Below are 18,282 nucleotides of genomic sequence, written 5' to 3' on the forward strand. Positions count from 1 at the left end.
ACTGTGGAGAGCATAGAAATCTATCACTCCCACTACTACAATTCACACAGAGAAGCAGTAGATGATTTTATAAATTGAATAATCTTTTTAAGCAACTTTGATTCCGTGTTGAGAATAGAAATTGTTTCCGTCATCAGAAATAATGAATATAACTAGTATATCAATCAGAAAATCTGCGGTCGAAACTAATAGCTAAATTGATAATACATATAATTTAATATAGTTTTTTCCTGCTGCAGGCACCACGAAATCACGTTACCGGCTGCAAGAGGCCCGCAGGCCTGCTGTTGGCCACCTATGAATTAGATGATCATGACAGATCATTGAGCTTAGAACATGAAGGGTCAGGTATGGTGAGGTGATTTAGAACTTAATTATAGACTGACTCTTGCTCTGTAATGTTCCATTCATACCATATGAGGTTTTTCCCTTGCCTCCTTGTTATATGCCATCGCCTGATCTATAAAACTTAATATTCCCATGATTTCTTTACTATTGTGTTGTAAAGTACAAATGATTTCATGGCAACCCCCTATTTGAGCTAAACCCATCTTATTCTTCCCCAAGTTTCTTTTGTCTGCATTTGTCACAGTCAATTTTATTTCTCTCCTTACTGATGAGAGCTCTACTCCAATGATCAGGAATTCAATCCTCTGATCAGGGTCTTCTGAATTATAGGTGTAGCTAACCATAAAAGTTTTACCTCTATATTTGAACATTTCTGGTCCAGTATCATCTAATTCAGTTGCCTTTCCACATTTTAGATTTCTGATGATGTTTTGAATACCTACACTACCGAAATGTATTTCTGAACACAGGCTTTCCATATATTTTTTTGCCACCATTGTCATTGCTCATCTTATTTATTTCATTTACTAGTTTTGAAATTAAATACTCCATATATCCAGAATATTCCTACATTCAGTTTTTATGTAACTTTTATCATCTTCGATTTCTTTTTAGATAATCTTTCCTCCATTTTTAAGCTTTTTCAATAGAACATTTAGTCACTTTCATAATATTTATCTTCTGTATTTCAGTCTTCCCATGGCTTTTGTTTAACTGCTTTTGCACATAGTTGGCTTTCTTGCATGTTTCTTTGTATTATCTCAGTACATATTCTGGCTTACCTTCCAGGAACTTATAGCATAATAATATGGCATTTATATGGACTTTTTCAATCGAAGGTGAGTTAGCTGATCCCATACGGAGGTAGCAGGGTTTTTTCTCTTGGAAACTCGGGTTTTTCATCCCACATACAGACAAATCGGCCCTTCAGAATACATGCAATTTACAGACAAATAATACTAGCTGTGGTGGTGGTGGGCAGTAGATGGCACTGATGTAGATGATTGGTAGTAGAGGTTTGGTGTAGTGGTGGAGACGGAGAGTTGTACAATGGGTGTCCTCCTGCGATGAGTCTTTGGATTCCTTGGAGGTGTCACGAATAATAATAATAATAATAATAATAATAATAATTTTCTGTACGTCCAAAACTGCCTCTAAATGAATGTACCATGGAATTCTAAATTTTTAGTTCTTGCACATGGCTTTGCCATCTCTCTCTCTCTCTCTTTCTCTTTGGGTGAATTAGTCATTTTTTTTTCTTTTCTTTTTTTTTGTTTTAAAACTTGATAAAGTATCTCTGGTAAGTATTTTTTTATTTGAGTCTATATTTTTCTTTTAATTTTGTTATTTATTCATTCTTCTCTCCTTATGCATTTATATCCATTTTTATGTTGGAATTATTCTATGTCCTGAAGGTATCCAACAGATACCATTATTATTAGATTTGCTCTTTTTCTCCAAATTTTTCTAAGATGTTTTTGTATATGGGATTTTCCTAATTTGATCGAATAAGAACCTTTTTCTTTTTTCCTTTTTCATGCCAGCTAGACTCTTCTTCCCCATAAGAACATTTTGTGTCATAGATAGAAATATTTTTCATTACTTAATTTTCCATTTTGAAATTTGTCCACATCACTCTACTTGACATTGCCATTTAAGCAGTTTATGCCAAAGTATTTTTTTACAGGAAAAAATTATCTAATTTCAAACTACTTCAAATAGACTATTTAGCATTATATTTTCAGTTCTGCATAAATTAGTTATCCCAGGTTACACAACTCTTTCATCCTTTACAAGCATCTGTAAAGAATGAAGGAGAGGTGGGTGAATGTTTTAAGTAGATTTTTTTCTTTCTTCTCTTTCTGCATATTTGCTCTTTATCTCATTGACATTATTTGCTGTTATTTCAGTTCCCAGTGATACACCTCAAAATGTAACATTAGAAGCTGCTAGTTCAACTGTAAGTATTCTTCTGTAATGTTCTTCATTAACATTTCTTTGTTAAAATATTTCAATTATAATGTATAACTTAGTCATTGATACGTCCCCTCCCCTCATAGAGTATCATTGTGAGATGGGAACCACCACCAAAAGAATCTCAGAATGGAATAATAACTGGGTATAAGATTCGTTATAAGTTGAAAGGTAGCAGAAGAGGAGATACTGTAACAACTGATGGAAACAGGAGACTTTATGCACTAACAGGTTAGAATTTGTGTTATATTAATGACTTCAGTTTGTTTCTTTCCAAATTGTAGGTGTGAACTGCAGTAATATTAATTAATACAATTTAAAAAATCAAAAATGCATAGAGTGTTTCATTGTGAAGTGGTTTGATTTGATTATTTCATCCAGTTGATCAATTATTTGTGTCATTTTTTAAACAGTGTGGAGTATTCTGGTTCATACCTCTAAACCCAAGGTAAACTACAATACTGTTTAAAAAGTTAAATTAACACATTTTGAAAACATTTTGTCATCGTATGGTCCTTCAGTCCATGGACAGGTTGGCTGTAGCACACCATTCCCAATATAATTTTAATAACTCCTCTTTGGCCTTTTCACAGCTTCTTTATCCCTTTGGAACCTAGGAGACCAAATTTGCCCACATTAGTCCAGGTGCAGTTGATCAAGAACTTTTAAAGAGGCAAAATGACTTCCATATCCTTACATGTTAATGTTCATTTTAACATCGCAGTTATCTTATGAGTTGTATTTGCAATTTTTGCTATTATTATTATTATTATTATTATTCCTGATACCTCCAAGGAGTCCGAAAACTCATCGCGGGAGGACATCTTCAACTGTCTCTACACCTTACCTCTACTACGAATCAACGCCATCTACCGCCCACCTCCAACACTACCACAACTAGTAATTTTTGTCTGTAAATTGCGTGTGTTCTGAAGGGCCAATTTGTATGTATGCGGGATGAAAAACCCAAGTTTTCGGGAGAAAAAACCCTGCTACCTCTGTATGAGATCGGCTAACTCACCATCGATTGAAATCGACCAGATAAAGATTCCTCCCTGTGTGACCTTTAAACTTCAACATCTTATTCACCATAACTCCATGATCTCTAGCCTCCTCGGTTATTTCAAATATAATCCTATCAATATAATATGCTGTTGGATATCTGATCATGACAAAATGTAATCCATTATTCTCATGTAGTTCTATTTCTTCATCAAATTCATTTCACACATTCACAAACTGCACTCCTATCTTCTTACACAGCTCTTCCAATATACCATTCATAATCTTTGCTCATTGTCTCATCACCATCATACTTGATAATGCATTCACTACCTTTCTTATGACATTGTTATTTTTCACTCTCCTCAATGCTTGGGCTAACTACAATTACCACTAATTTGCTCATTCACTCCTCATATCCAAACACGCATCCTCTCACCATAACAGTGTCCATGTGGTAATATTCTTGTGTTGTTCATTGTCTGTTTAATTTGATTCTGTTACACCTTTCCATTTATATCCAACAACTGTCTAATTCCCTGCTGTGTGGAATTAGATGATTGGTGGATAAAAATGGAATTTCTTGTATCCGACTGGACATTGAATTAATGAGGATAGAGGATAAGTTGGCAATTTGAAAATTAGCTGACCAAATTGTATTCTGTACTGGCTTATACTGTATATTTATTACAATGGCACAACCTAACCAAATGTTATGTTATGTTATGTTAACTGGTAAAGTTTCTTCACTGTTTCTATCAGAGAACCAAGATGAAACTGATATATTAGGTACCCGAACAGTCTCAATAGGGTAAAGATCACTATCAGCATGCAAGTTATCAGTAGCAAAAAAAAACAGATGGTGCTATCAGAACTACAGAAATAATGTGAACATTAATGGTATTACTAAGACCAAAAGTTACTACACCAACCAAGATCTTATTTAAATAAGAAGTGCAACTTCCTTATTTGAGCATTAGTAATCAAGGAAAAGGAATAGCTGTTTTTAACACTAAAAACAAACACACTTCTTCACACACACACATTAAATATTAAAATATTATTATTGCACAGGAAGCTCCATGGAGTCTGAAGATTCATCATGAGATATCCAACACTATCTACCAATATCTATCATACTTCTTCCTGAATGCAATGACTGACAAGTATTCACAACAGACTCTGGCAATTTATTATACTCATTTACTGTTTACTGCTCTCCAAGTGAAAAAATCTAGTCCTTGCATACAGCTTTTGCAACTTGCAGACCCCCAATCTGTCTTCATAGGAAGCATCCTACAGACCACTCACCATCTTGGTTACTAACCTTTGCATTTTCTCCACTTCCTCATCTAAAAGAAACCCATGTGACTGAGTTCAGCTCTGGATGAACACAGTAATCCAAACAGTTGATGTGAGTAAATGTAAATTTTAAATATTAAAAATTATAATAGTGGCCTAATATGAGGAATGTCCAGGAATAAATCACTTGTAGATGCTTGTAATGTTTTAATAATATTTTTCAAGCAGTAATATATGTGTGTAAATTATGCAAATAAAGCATTTATTTATGTCAGATACACAAAAAAAAATTTAGAATAATTTTCACAAATCAAAACATTTGTTTTAACAACTGTAATAGTATAGTGCAAGATAAGTTTCATCTGTGGTCTATGTGAGTGTTTAATACTGTAAAGATGTTTAAATATCTTTATGTAATTTTTCTTTATGAAAGATATTATTGTTAGTTTAGTTAATTAAAAGTGAAATAAAAGATGTATAAAAATGTCATTATGTTGACTAAATTATGTTTATTAAAACAATATTCAACTGTAAGAATAAGAATATAATATAGCAATGTTTGAAGTTTCGCTATTGGTAGTTGACTAGCAAGGCTGTTGCCTAACCATGCCTCATGTTTTAAAGGCACTGGTGGAATTATTTATTATTATTATTATTTTCCTCCATGGAGCCAACAGACTTATCGTGGTAGGTCCACTCAACCAGCAATATGTCTACAATAATGAACTTTAAAGTTATTTACACTATCTGCCCTCACAACACACTCGGGCAATGCATTCCACTCACTAACAACTCTCCACATAAAAAATCTACTCCTCACTCCCTTCTTCACCATATCTCCTTCCTGGAATGGTCTGTCATTCTTCTCATCATAACATTTACTCTTTTTATAATTTCTTCTGTATTAATCTGATAGAATCCCTTAACTAACTTTAAGGTCTCTATCATATCATTTGCTTCTGTCTATCCACCAACCTCTGTAATCCGCATTTTCTAAAACGCTCTTCATAACCAACACTCCAAGAGTACTGATATTATTTTGGTTATCTGTCTTTGGACATTGTGATGTTTCCACATCACAATGAAAACTAGGTGACCAAATCTAAGCACAATAGTCCATGTGTGGTCTGACCAATGCCTTATATACCACCTCCTTATCCCTACATGTCAGTGTACTTTTTATCATAACAGTATTACAATGTGCAGTCTTTGCAACACATGTGATGTGCCCTCAGAATTTCGATCCACTGTCCCCCATCACTCCAAGATCTCGAATCTCATCCACTTCCTGAAATGCAGCTTGACCAATATGGTATGTAGCCTTATATTTCTCTATCCCAAAGTGTAAAATTAACATCAGCACTACTCCTGATAATTCTTCCCAACTTTGCATCAAAACAGAAGCTCCCCCAGTCAGTCCACATGATATATCATTTACAAACAAGTTAAACAGCAGGGGCCCAAGAAAAAACCACTGAAGCATGCCACTGGTCACCTTCCTTTTCTGCAGCTCATTATTCACAACTTGCTGGTGTTGTTCAGAGAGCCAATCTCTGATCTATCTAACCAATATACTATCTATTCCTGTCCTCTGTAACTTGTACACGATATGTCATGTGGCAATCTATCGAATGCTTTTGCAAAGTCCAATAATATCACTGTATATAATTCTCCCTTATGCAACACATGCATCACCTTATCATAAAAATTAAGCAGATTGCTAAAATAAGACCTGCCCTTCACAAAATCATGCTGACCATCATAGAGATACTTATGTTAATCAACCCAATCCTGTATTCTATTTCTAATCAATTTTTCCAACACATTGATCACAACAGCAGATATACAGAATGGTCTATAATTGGAAACTTCTTTTCTTGAATCATGCTTGTGATGAGGTATTATTTTGCCTTCTTTCCACTCCTTAGAAACCTTACCCACTGCAGAACTCTGTTAAATAACCAGGACAAGGGCATGGTTAACTCTTTTGCACACTCTTTAAAAATACATGGTGATATGTCATCCATTCTCACAACCTTATTAACATCTAACCCAAGAAACACTTGATACACCTCCAATTCTTCATCTTATTATTATTATTATTATTATTATTATTATTACATAATGCCTCCAGGTAGTCCAAAGACTCATCGAGCGAGGGCAATCACTCCACAACTCTCCATCCCCACCACTCTACCAACCTCAACTACCTTCATCATCTTCACCAATGCCATTTACTGCTGACCACCACCACCAGCACTAGTATCTTTGCAGAAAATCACAAACATCCATGCCCACGGCAGGATTTGAACCTGCAACCTTTTGGCCGAAGAGCAGATATGCTAACCCCTCGGCCAACCAGGTCAGCAACCTTTCTTTCACCTTTAATTCTCCTAATTCTTGCCTCCCTTCTACATGTTGCACAACATGATTCACAATATTCAACTAAGAAAAAGAATATAATATAAAGGCAATGCTTGAAGTTTTGCTATTGGTAGTCGACTAGTAAGGCTATTAAGTCTAACCATGCCTCATGGTTTAAAGGCACTGATGGAATTAATTTTCTAATTTAGCAGCAGCAACAAGTATTAGCAAGATGTACATACCTTCCTAAAGTTGATGGAAGCAGAAGAAGAGGAAGACCAAGAATTAGATGGGTGGATGGAGTTAAAGAAGCAACTGGAATGTGCCTGGAAATTCTGAAAGATATAGATAGGGACAGATCTAACTGGAGAGCATATGTTCATAGAATCACCAGGAGTTGAAAATGACTCGATGGAACATAACAACAACAACATACCTTACTGCATCATTGGAATTAAAATACTTGTGGAAATTATTTCATGCAGAATTCATGAAATAGTCATCAAGCGGAAAAGAAATTTCATTGCACTGTCAACAAACATATCCAATTCACCATTACAGAAAGCTTTTCTTTGCTATCTGTGATACCTGGCTGTCATGTAATTGTGTGATATCATTCACACAATTACAAAATCAGAAAATGCAGTATGTGCTCTGCTGCAGTAGAAAGTAAACAGATGAGAGAGAGAGACAGAGAGAAGAATATATACATAGAGAGAGAGAGATATTAAAAATATGGAACAAATAGAAAACAAAAAAGGTGAGTTGTGAATGATTCCGTTTAAGAAATAAAGAAATATATCAGAAATCAATAGTTATTTCTTGTTATTTAATTTAAGATTCCTTATTATTTAAGTTCCTGCTGAGAAGTACTATATCTTCACCATTGTACATTTTAGTTTTTTGATTGAAGGTTAGATAGAAAGATGAGTTGTTCTCTGGAACTAACGTGTTCAAGAGAACAACTGTTCTTGACACCTGTTAGTGGAACTAACTATATATATTGAAGATACAGGTGTGAGATGTTATTTTCTTGTGTGATGTGTCCGAGGAAATTGTTGCTGCTGCTACTTCTCTAAGGAAAATGACAGCAACAAATAGGAAAAGAACTGATGAGGAACATGTGTTTTGACTTTCCATACCAAGATTGACAAGTTTTCTCTTTATATCTGTTTGAATCTCCGACTAATCAACTTCTGCTTTTGTAGATATTTCGTATTTAATGCCAGAAGACCCAGTATCTTAAAGGTTATGAATATAAGCATGAATGAGTAAAAGGCTCACTATTTTTTTTTTTAATATACAATTTTATTTTGTATGTTGAGTTATATATATATATATATATATATATATATATATATATATATATATATATACACATACATACATACTTTGTTAATAAAATATATAAAAAAGACAACTTAATTTTCAAGTATGTAGCATTGCAAAATATCAAATACATAGACCTGGAAACAGAATCTGTAAAACTAGATAGAAAACATATTTACATTATTTAACAAGATTATGAATATATAACAAACTGTTAACAGTACGCTATCGTCACTATTAAAATTTAATAATTTTAATCTTAGTGTAAATGTAATAGGTTTATGCATCTTCTTTTCACTGGAAGCAACAGCACCTCTACTTTGAATTTTATCTATTATTAACAACAATGAAGTAAAATAATAGTTATAAACAGTTTATAATTCACAGGAAAACACTGAGATGTAGTAAGCAATGATGTCATAAACAGTTCACAAAAAATGCACATTGGTTGATTCACAGAAGTGTCATATCATTAAATATGTTGTATGAGTGAATGCATTGTATAAATGGGCATTGGTCATAATTGAAAAGCATTGGGCACACTTTCATAATTGAAAGTGTCATGTGAGTGGATTATCATAAAGCAAAACATTATAAGGCAGGGTATTACTGTACAGGGGACTAGGACAGAAGCAATCAATTATATCCTAACCAGTATTTCTGGAGTGGCCATTAAGTCATTGATGAGGCTAATTTGGATCTGCATCCAGAGGTGGGTAGCACCTTGATGTTCTGAGAAGAGAGAGAGAGTGGCTTTGTTAAATGCAGGCCTTGTTTAGCAGTGAGCTCATATTTATAATTGAGTAATTGCAGAGTAAGGTAATAGAAATGAATATGTATCCCAATACTTTTAGATTTTGCCAAGCCATATGATTCCACATGAGTGATTGTTATACAAATTTAGAGAGATGAGTATGCAAAATAGGTGTTTTACATGGACTGGAGGATGGCTGACTAAAGTATCAAAAAGAAATGTGTGAAGGTACAAAGCCTAAGAGTAGGAAGATGAACCAGTTTGGTATTATGAGGTTCTGTATTTGTGCCATTGTGTTTAACTTGCATATTAATGATATTGGTTTGTCTAGATCAGGGGTGGGGAAACCTTTTTTCTGCCAAGGGCCATTTGGATATTTATAACATCATTCGCAGGCCATACAAAATTATCAACTTAAAAATTAGCCTGCTATATTTGGTCAAACATTTAATTAACTAACCTCTAATGTGATGGCTGGAACTGCTTCTCTTTGGTGAGGCATGTGATGTTAGCTGGTATTGATGATGTTGCTACTCACAACTGCTTTTTTAGGTTTGCATCAGTCAGTCTGGAGCACAGTCAACTCTTTGCAATGGAAAGTTTTGAAAAGAACTGCTCGCAGCAGTAAGTTGTTCAGAAAAAAAATGCATATTTCAATGCATGTCTCCTCAAAGTAGGAAATTCGTCATTGTTTATGTAATGTTTATAGAACTCAAGCAGTGGGAGGTTGTTGTACCTAGCTTTAAGCTCATCATCGCTTTGCAACTGAATGATTTCATGTTGTAGCTCAGTTGGTTCCACATTGAACGGTATAGCAAAGATGTTCAATTCCATTTGTTTACTTTTCACATCCTTGAATCTTTCATTAAATGCCTCAATTAGTTTTGCACATTCACCAGCATATTCAAGTGTCACAGAAGGCTTTTGTCTTTCCAGAGTGAGGAAATGCACCATGTTATTCCTTTCGAGTTGCACTTTCCACAGCCTTAATTCTAAGAATATTTAAAATATTAAATTCTATTACTAAGCATGAATGGAACATTAAGCTGAAAACAGATTTTTCTAATTAATATTTTTAAAATAATAGTATTTAATTGCATCAGCAAATTATATGTATGATAGTAAGCACATTTCAAACAAATTTTTATATTGATTTTAAATTTGATTAAATTTTTTTTGAATTTTAATTGTTGCTCTAAAAAATTGTTTATTCCTTAAGGCCTAGAACGAGGAGCACAGTACAGTGTGAAGATATCAGCTCTTTCCATTAATGGAAGTGGTCCACCAACTGATTGGATGACTGTTGAAACTTATCAGAATGATCTTGATGGTAAGAAATTATATTATGAATTATATTTGAAGATAGTAATACTGTAGTTTTATTTCAGACTTTTGTGGAGTCATGATTGTGGCATATTCACTGAGCTTCATTCACCAATCATCTTGACAGCATATTCCATTCCTCTCCAATCTATATTCAGAATCATATCACCTGACCTTTTCCTTCTGTTTCTCTGTTTTTCTCCTGTGAGATTTTATGAGGGTGGTCTGAAAAGTTCTTGGCCTAACAATTAAAAAAACGAATTTATAATTTCAAAATTATTTTAATTTTTCAACATAATTTCCCTTAACTAGTAATTAGCTTACGGAATTAACAACACATATAAAGGATATTAATTAAAGGCAACTTTAATGAATAACTTCAATATTTCAGCAACGTCATGTTTCCATCTTCAGGAACATAAAAATATGGTATGTGCATGCAGGCACTAACAAAAGCAAATGAGGAAGAAGCAAGAAACTAATATTTTTCCTAAAGTCCTAATGGTGCCCTCTGGTGGGCTAATTTGGTTGTCTTGGCCATTGGGCTGAAGTTCTCATAATGTAAGTCTCCTAAATTTGGGGTAGTTTCATGCACCCAAATTTGTTGAGGTTTGGAACACTCTACCAAAGACCAACCACTTCCCCTAGACCTACCTGGTGTATACCAGGTCCCGTGCAGCTGCAAATTGTCCTACTTTGGCCAAACAGGCAGGACAGCAAATATCAGGATTTCAGAACACAAAGACTACATCCTGTTTCACCAGTACAGCCACTCTGGGCTGGCAGACCATGCCTTAGATACCTACCATAGAATTCGTTGGAAGAAAACAAAAATAATACACTGCAGCAAATTTAAGTACGAAAGATTATTCAAGGAATCAGCAGCAGCTCTAAAAAACGTTCCAAACCTTAACAAATTTGGGTGCTTGAAACTGCCCCAAATTCGGGAGACCTACATTATGAGAACTTCAGCCCAATGGTCAAGACAACCAAATTAGCCCACCAGAGGACACCATTAGGACCTTAGGAACAATATTAGTTTCTTGCCTTCTTTCTCATTTGCTTTTGTTAGTGCCTGCGTGCACATACCATATTTTTATGTTCCTGAAGATGGCAACGTGACGTTGCCGAAATATTGCAGTTATTCATTAAAGTTGCCTTTAATTAATATCCTTTATATGCGTTGTTACTTTTGTAAGCTAATTACCAGTTATGTATGACCAACGTCTAGCCTTTGCTACTAGAATAATTTTCCTTAAGATTAATACATTTATTCCAGTGATGCTCCAGCACCATTATCCCATCCCTGTAGCAGTTCTCAGTAAGATCTGCAAAATACCCCTCTACAGCTGTAATCACCTCTTGATTCAAATTAAAACGTTGACCAGCAAGGAAGAGTTTTAGTTTTGGGAAGAGATAGAAGCGAGACAGAGACAAATTTGAGGAATAGGGTAGATGTTCCAACAATTCATTGTGCAGATCCCTTAATTTTCCCATATGCCAAAACACCTTTGTGGGCAGGTGCATTGTCCTGATGAAAGATGATTTTTTCTTCTGCAAACCGGGTCTTTTCTCACGAATTTTTCGTCTGATCCAGTTAAAAGATCGGAATAATATTCCCTGGTTATTGTTTTACCCTTTTCAAGATAATTAATAAACAAAATGCCTTTAGCATCCTAAAACACTGATGCCATGACCTTTCCTGCTGATGGAACTGACTTTGTCTTCTTTGGTGCTGAATAACCAGCTTCTGTCCACTGTTTTGACTGCTGTTTGGATTCTGGTGTGTGTAATGGTGAATCCAAATCTCATCCATAGTAATAAATCAATGCACAAAATCAGTTTTATTCTTGTTAAAATGCTCCGAGCACTGTTCGGAGAGATTTTCATGAGAGTGCATTTTTGATCTGCTGGGAGCAAGAGCGGCATAAGCTTTTTCATTGCAATTCTTCATGCAAAATATATCCTACACGTTCTAAAATACACGTGCTTTGAAATGCCTATAGTCTCAGCAATTTCACACACTTTGACTCACTGGTCATCCAAAACCATGTCGTGCACTTGATCAATAATTTCTGGTGTTACACTTTTTGGAGGTCCTTCGTGTGGATCATCTTCAAGACTGGTATGGCCTTGAAAATATTCATAAAATTCTTTTGCATATCCACTTCAAAATTTATGGCCTAATACAAAACTAAACAATGTGCCCACTTTTGGAAATCTAAACTGATATTCAATTTCTAACAAAACCACAACTCTAGTAGTAAGACTTATACGTTGGTTAGACATAACTGGTAATTAATTTACGGAATTAACGACGCATATAAAGTATATTAATTAAATATGACTTTAATGAATCACTTCTATATTTCGGCAATGTCACATTGCCATCTTCAGGAACATAAAGATATGGTATGTGCACTAAGGAACTAACAAAGCAAATGAGGAAGAAAGTAAGAAACTAATTTTGTTCCTAAAGTCCTAATGGACTCTTGCAGGCTAATTTGGTAGTCTTGTCAGTTGGGCTGAAGTTCTCATAATGAAAGTCTCCCAAATTTGGGGCAGTTTCGTGCACCCAAATTTGTTGAGGTTAGGAACGTTTTTTAGAGCTGCTGAAGATTCTTTGAATAATCTTTCGTATTTAAACTTACTGCGATGGATTATTTTTGTTTTCTTCCAACGAATTTTATGGTGGGTATCTAAGGCATGGTCTGCCAGCCCAGAGCGGCTGTACTGGTGAAACCGGATGTAGTCTTGGTGTTCTGAAATCCTGATATTTGTTGTTCTGCCTGTTTGGCCAAAGTAGGACAATTTGCAGCTGCAAGGGACCTGGTATACACCAGGTAGGTCTAGGGGAAGTGGTTGGTCTTTGGTAGAGCGGATAAGGGATGCCAACTTTTTATATGGTCTGTAACAGGAAGTGAGGTCATATTTTTTGAGGATATTAGTTATTTTTTCAGAGGTGCCCTGGATGTAGGGGATAGTGATAGACTTGGTGTAGTCTTTATTGTGGAGGGGGAGGGGGTTGTGGTTTACAGGTTTTAGTATTTTTTGGATTTTTTTGGGGTTATAGCCATTGGCTAAGAAAGTGTTGAGGATGTGGTTTAGTTCCATAGTCAGGGCCTTGTCATCTGAGCAGATTAATTTTGCCCTGTTATGTAGTGTTTTTATCACCCCATATTGTTGTGAGGGGGGGGGGGTTGCTGGTGAATGTATCTGCCAGTGTGGGTGGGTTTTCTGTAAACAGAGAAAACCAAAAATCCAACAAGCTGGCGGGTGATTAAAGTGTCTAGGAAGGGGAGGGTGTTGTTTTCCTCTTTTTCTAAGGTGAACTGGACTCTGGGATGTTGGTTGTTTAAGTGTGTTAGAAAGGAGTGGAGTGTGTCTGAGCCATGTGGCCAAATAGCAAACACATCATCCACATAACGAAGCCAAATAGTGGGTTTTTGTGGGGCAGAGTTTAAGGCTTTCTCTTCAAATGGGGTGATAAAAACACTATATAACAGGGCAAAATTAATCTGCTCAGATGACAAGGCCCTGACTATGGAACTAAACCACATCCTCAACACTTTCTTAGCCAATGGCTATAACCCCAAAAAAATCCAAAAAATACTAAAACCTGTAAACCACAACCCCCCCTCCCCCCTCCACAATAAAGACTACACCAAGTCTATCACTATCCCCTACATCCAGGGCACCTCTGAAAAAATAACTAATATCCTCAAAAAATATGACCTTACTTCCTGTTACAGACCATATAAAAAGTTGGCATCCCTTATCCGCTCTACCAAAGACCAACCACTTCCCCTAGACCTACCTGGTGTATACCAGGTCCCTTGCAGCTGCAAATTGTCTTACTTTGGCCAAACAGGCAGAACAACAAATATCAGGATTTCAGAACACCAAGATTACATCCGGTTTCACCAGTACAGCTGCTCTGGGCTGGCAGACCATGCCTTAGATACCCACCATAAAATTCGTTGGAAGAAAACAAAAATAATCCATCGCAGCAAGTTTAAATACGAAAGATTATTCAAAGAATCTTCAGCAGCTCTAAAAAACGTTCCTAACCTCAACAAATTTGGGTGCATGAAACTGCCCCAAATTTGGAAGACTTTCATTATGAGAACTTCATCCCAGCTGACAAGACTACCAAATTAGCCCGCAAGAGGGCACCATTAGGACTTTAGGAACAAAATTAGTTTCTTACTTTCTTCCTTATTTGCTTTGTTAGTTCCTTAGTGCACATACCATATCTTTATGTTCCTGAAGATGGCAATGTGACATTGTCGAAATATAGAAGAGATTCATTAAAGTTATCTTTAATTAATATACTTTATATGTGCTGTTAATTCCGTAAATTAATTACCAGTTATGTCTAACCAACGTATAAGTCTTACTACTAGAATCATGATCATCCACGGAGATGCAATCGCACGAAAGGCCCGTCAATACGGCAAATTGAGGTTGAAGATATCGAGGCAAATAAATCATCTGACGTTCCTAAAATGCTGCCGGGATAACAAAGTGATCTCCAACTGTGTCAAATTGAAGCACCGTTTTACTTCCGAGAAAGCTCTACGCATTTATAACCGCACTAGCTTCGCCCTGTTAAGAGAACAAATTACCGCGACACGCGTTCTCCTTGCCGACGAAAACAAAACCTTACGGGCACTAGAGAAAGAGCTTTCTAACACACTCGGCCTTGATCTATAGTCTATACTTCATGACATCTCATGCACATCGGCAAGAAAGGAATTCGAAAAAATACATAGTCGGCACGTGAAAAAATACGAAAACCTGACAAAGACTTCTACTTCTGTACCCCAGCCACCACTTAACACAGTAGTCAACCTCTTGTCGGCAGTTTTAAAGCCTGAAGCACTCACTGCACTTTCACGTGGTCACAATTTCGCCCTAGCTCCTAAAAGGATACCTGCTGAAGAAATCATGATCCAAATAGAGCGTGGAATTCGCAACATGCCTAAATATATCGCCAACAACGAGACTGGATGTAGTCGGTGTTCTCACTAAAGCCAAACCTCCAAAATCCAACTTATCCAAAAACGAATATACAGCCCTACAAGAATTAAAAAACAACAAAAAAATAGTAATCACCAAAGCTGATAAGGGAAGCACCACTGTGGTACTCAATCAAAAAGACTACAAAGGTAAGCTAAATTCTTTAATACGAGACCGTACTACTTACCTCCCCATTGAATATAATCCGACCAGCTCTCAGATTAAAACTATCCACAGACTCCTTAAGAAAGTCACTTCTTGGCCTGTGGAAGTCACCAACAAACTTAAACCTTATAACTCTAGATCCCCCCGATTATATGGACTCCCAAAAATACATAAAATGTGCCATTGCGTCCCATTAGTGGATGGCATTGATTCCCCCACATATAAATTAGCCAAACATTTAGCCAAAACACTCACACACTACACTGGAAACACACCATCACACATAAAAAACTCGGCTCACTTTAAAGTCAGTATAGAAAACCTCACACTCCAACACACTGACATAATGGTCAGTTTTGACGTCTCCTCCCTATTCACTAATGTCCCACTCAAAGAAACCCTTGAGCTCATCCAAGCCAAGTTTCCTCCCGATATCTCAGCCCTATTTCAGTTCACAATGAACTCAGGCTATTTCATTTGGCAAGGAAAGTTCTACAAACAGATAGAGGGGACAGCCATGGGTTCACCACTTTCCCCACCCTTGGCCAATTTCTTTATGGAGACATTTGAAGAGAAAGCCTTAAACTCCGCCCCACAAAAACCCACTATTTGGCTTCGTTATGTGGATGATGTGTTTGCTATTTGGCCACATGGCTCAGACACACTCCACTCCTTCCTAACACACTTAAACAACCAACATCCCAGAGTCCAGTTCACCTTAGAAAAAGAGGAAAACAACACCCTCCCCTTCCTAGACACTTTAATCACTAGCCAGCTTGATGGATCTTTGGTTTTCTCTGTTTACAGAAAACCCACCCACACTGGCAGATACATTCACCAGCAATCCCCCCCCCCCTCACAACAATATGGGGTGATAAAAGCACTATATAACAGGGCAAAATTAATCTGCTCAGATGACAAGGCCCTGACTATGGAACTAAACCACATCCTCAACACTTTCTTAGCCAATGGCTATAACCCCAAAAAAATCCAAAAAATACTAAAACCTGTAAACCACAACCCCCCTCCCCCCTCCACAATAAAGACTACACCAAGTCTATCGCTATCCCCTACATCCAGGGCACCTCTGAAAAAATAACTAATATCCTCAAAAAATATGACCTTACTTCCTGTTACAGACCATATAAAAAGTTGGCATCCCTTATCCGCTCTACCAAAGACCAACCACTTCCCCTAGACCTACCTGGTGTATACCAGGTCCCTTGCAGCTGCAAATTGTCCTACTTTGGCCAAACAGGCAGAACAACAAATATCAGGATTTCAGAACACCAAGGCTACATCCGGTTTCATCAGTACAGCCGCTCTGGGCTGGCAGACCATGCCTTAGATACCCACCATAAAATTCGTTGGAAGAAAACAAAAATAATCCATCGCAGCAAGTTTAAATACGAAAGATTATTCAAAGAATCTTCAGCAGCTCTAAAAAACGTTCCTAACCTCAACAAATTTGGGTGCATGAAACTGCCCCAAATTTGGGAGACTTTCATTATGAGAACTTCAGCCCAACTGACAAGACTACCAAATTAGCCCGCAAGAGGGCACCATTAGGACTTTAGGAACAAAATTAGTTTCTTTCTTTCTTCCTCATTTGCTTTGTTAGTTCCTTAGTGCACATACCATATCTTTATGTTCCTGAAGATGGCAATGTGACATTGCCTAAATATATAAGTGATTCATTAAAGTTATCTTTAATTAATATACTTTATATGCATTGTTAATTCCGTAAATTAAAAACCACAACTATCTAAACTACACATTTATGATTTCATTCATCACATTCATCACTTGTGTATTCAACAGTTCTGACAACTCATGTCAGAGAATGCCAGATTAAAATCATCATCATCATCAAATTCCTGACATGTATCGTCAAGGGGTGTACAGGATATGATAGTACTGTCATGAAAAATTTTCATCATTACCAGCTTCCTATCTACAATTTTCCTCCAAATCAGTCTGTTACATGTCAAGACTCCAACATTGTCAGATCTTATATTTCTATCTTCTAAGCCACTTTTTTACCATATCAATCCACCTATATCTTGGTCTTTCTCTGGGTCTTTTTCCTGCCAACCTGGCAGAGACCACTTGTTTTGCTAATCTTTTGCTATTATGTTTAAGTGACCATGCCACCTGAAATTAGCTCTTCTAATACATTCCTGGATGCTAACAATGTCAAGTTCTTTCCTAATCATTTCTTTTCCTAATAGGAGTCATGTTGGGGGGTGTAAGAGGTCCCAGGTTCAAATCCTGGATGAGCCCATCAGGTTTTTCTTATAAAATTTTGTGGTGTGCAAGATAGGATGTCAAAGGAGTGTTTGCCTGGAGGGATGATAGAAAGTGTGGCTATGGCAATTAAGAAGGGTGAAAGGATGGATGAAATGAATGTGATGGTGGGCACAAATGACTTGAGAGGCAATGTAAATCGGGCGGCGAGAGATCTGAGAGTCTTGCTTAAGGTTGTGCAAAAGAAAATGCAGACAGGAAAGATTGTGTGTGTGTTTCCCAGGTATGATAGTGACGAGCTGAGCAGAAGATAATAGCCAGAATGTGTCAGAAGAGAGGATTGGAATATGTGGATGCTTCGAGGACATTTATGAACAGAAGAGAACTTCATGTGAGGGACCATTTGCATTTAAATGAGGAAAGATGAAGGCATTTGGAGAGATTGCTGTTTT

General features: G+C 36.5%; 1 protein-coding gene across 6 annotated transcripts in view; it reads left to right on the top strand.

Annotated features, from left to right (window-relative positions):
* Window positions 1-18,282, top strand: part of fra (neogenin protein frazzled) — a 535,028-nt gene that overhangs the window by 280,618 nt on the left and 236,128 nt on the right. For all 6 annotated transcript variants that reach the window (XM_090412604.1, XM_090412608.1, XM_090412609.1 and 3 more), the window contains exons 11-13: window positions 2,259-2,308; window positions 2,409-2,553; window positions 10,293-10,403. In XM_090412604.1, the coding sequence (XP_090268730.1) occupies window positions 2,259-2,308; window positions 2,409-2,553; window positions 10,293-10,403 (306 nt within the window). The remainder of the gene's footprint in view (window positions 1-2,258; window positions 2,309-2,408; window positions 2,554-10,292; window positions 10,404-18,282) is intronic.

The sequence above is a fragment of the Typopeltis vanoorti genome, chromosome 23 (assembly GCF_054136105.1).
Source record: "Typopeltis vanoorti isolate ZY-2024b chromosome 23, IOZ_Tvanoo_1.0, whole genome shotgun sequence".
NCBI lineage: Eukaryota > Metazoa > Arthropoda > Arachnida > Uropygi > Thelyphonidae > Typopeltis > Typopeltis vanoorti.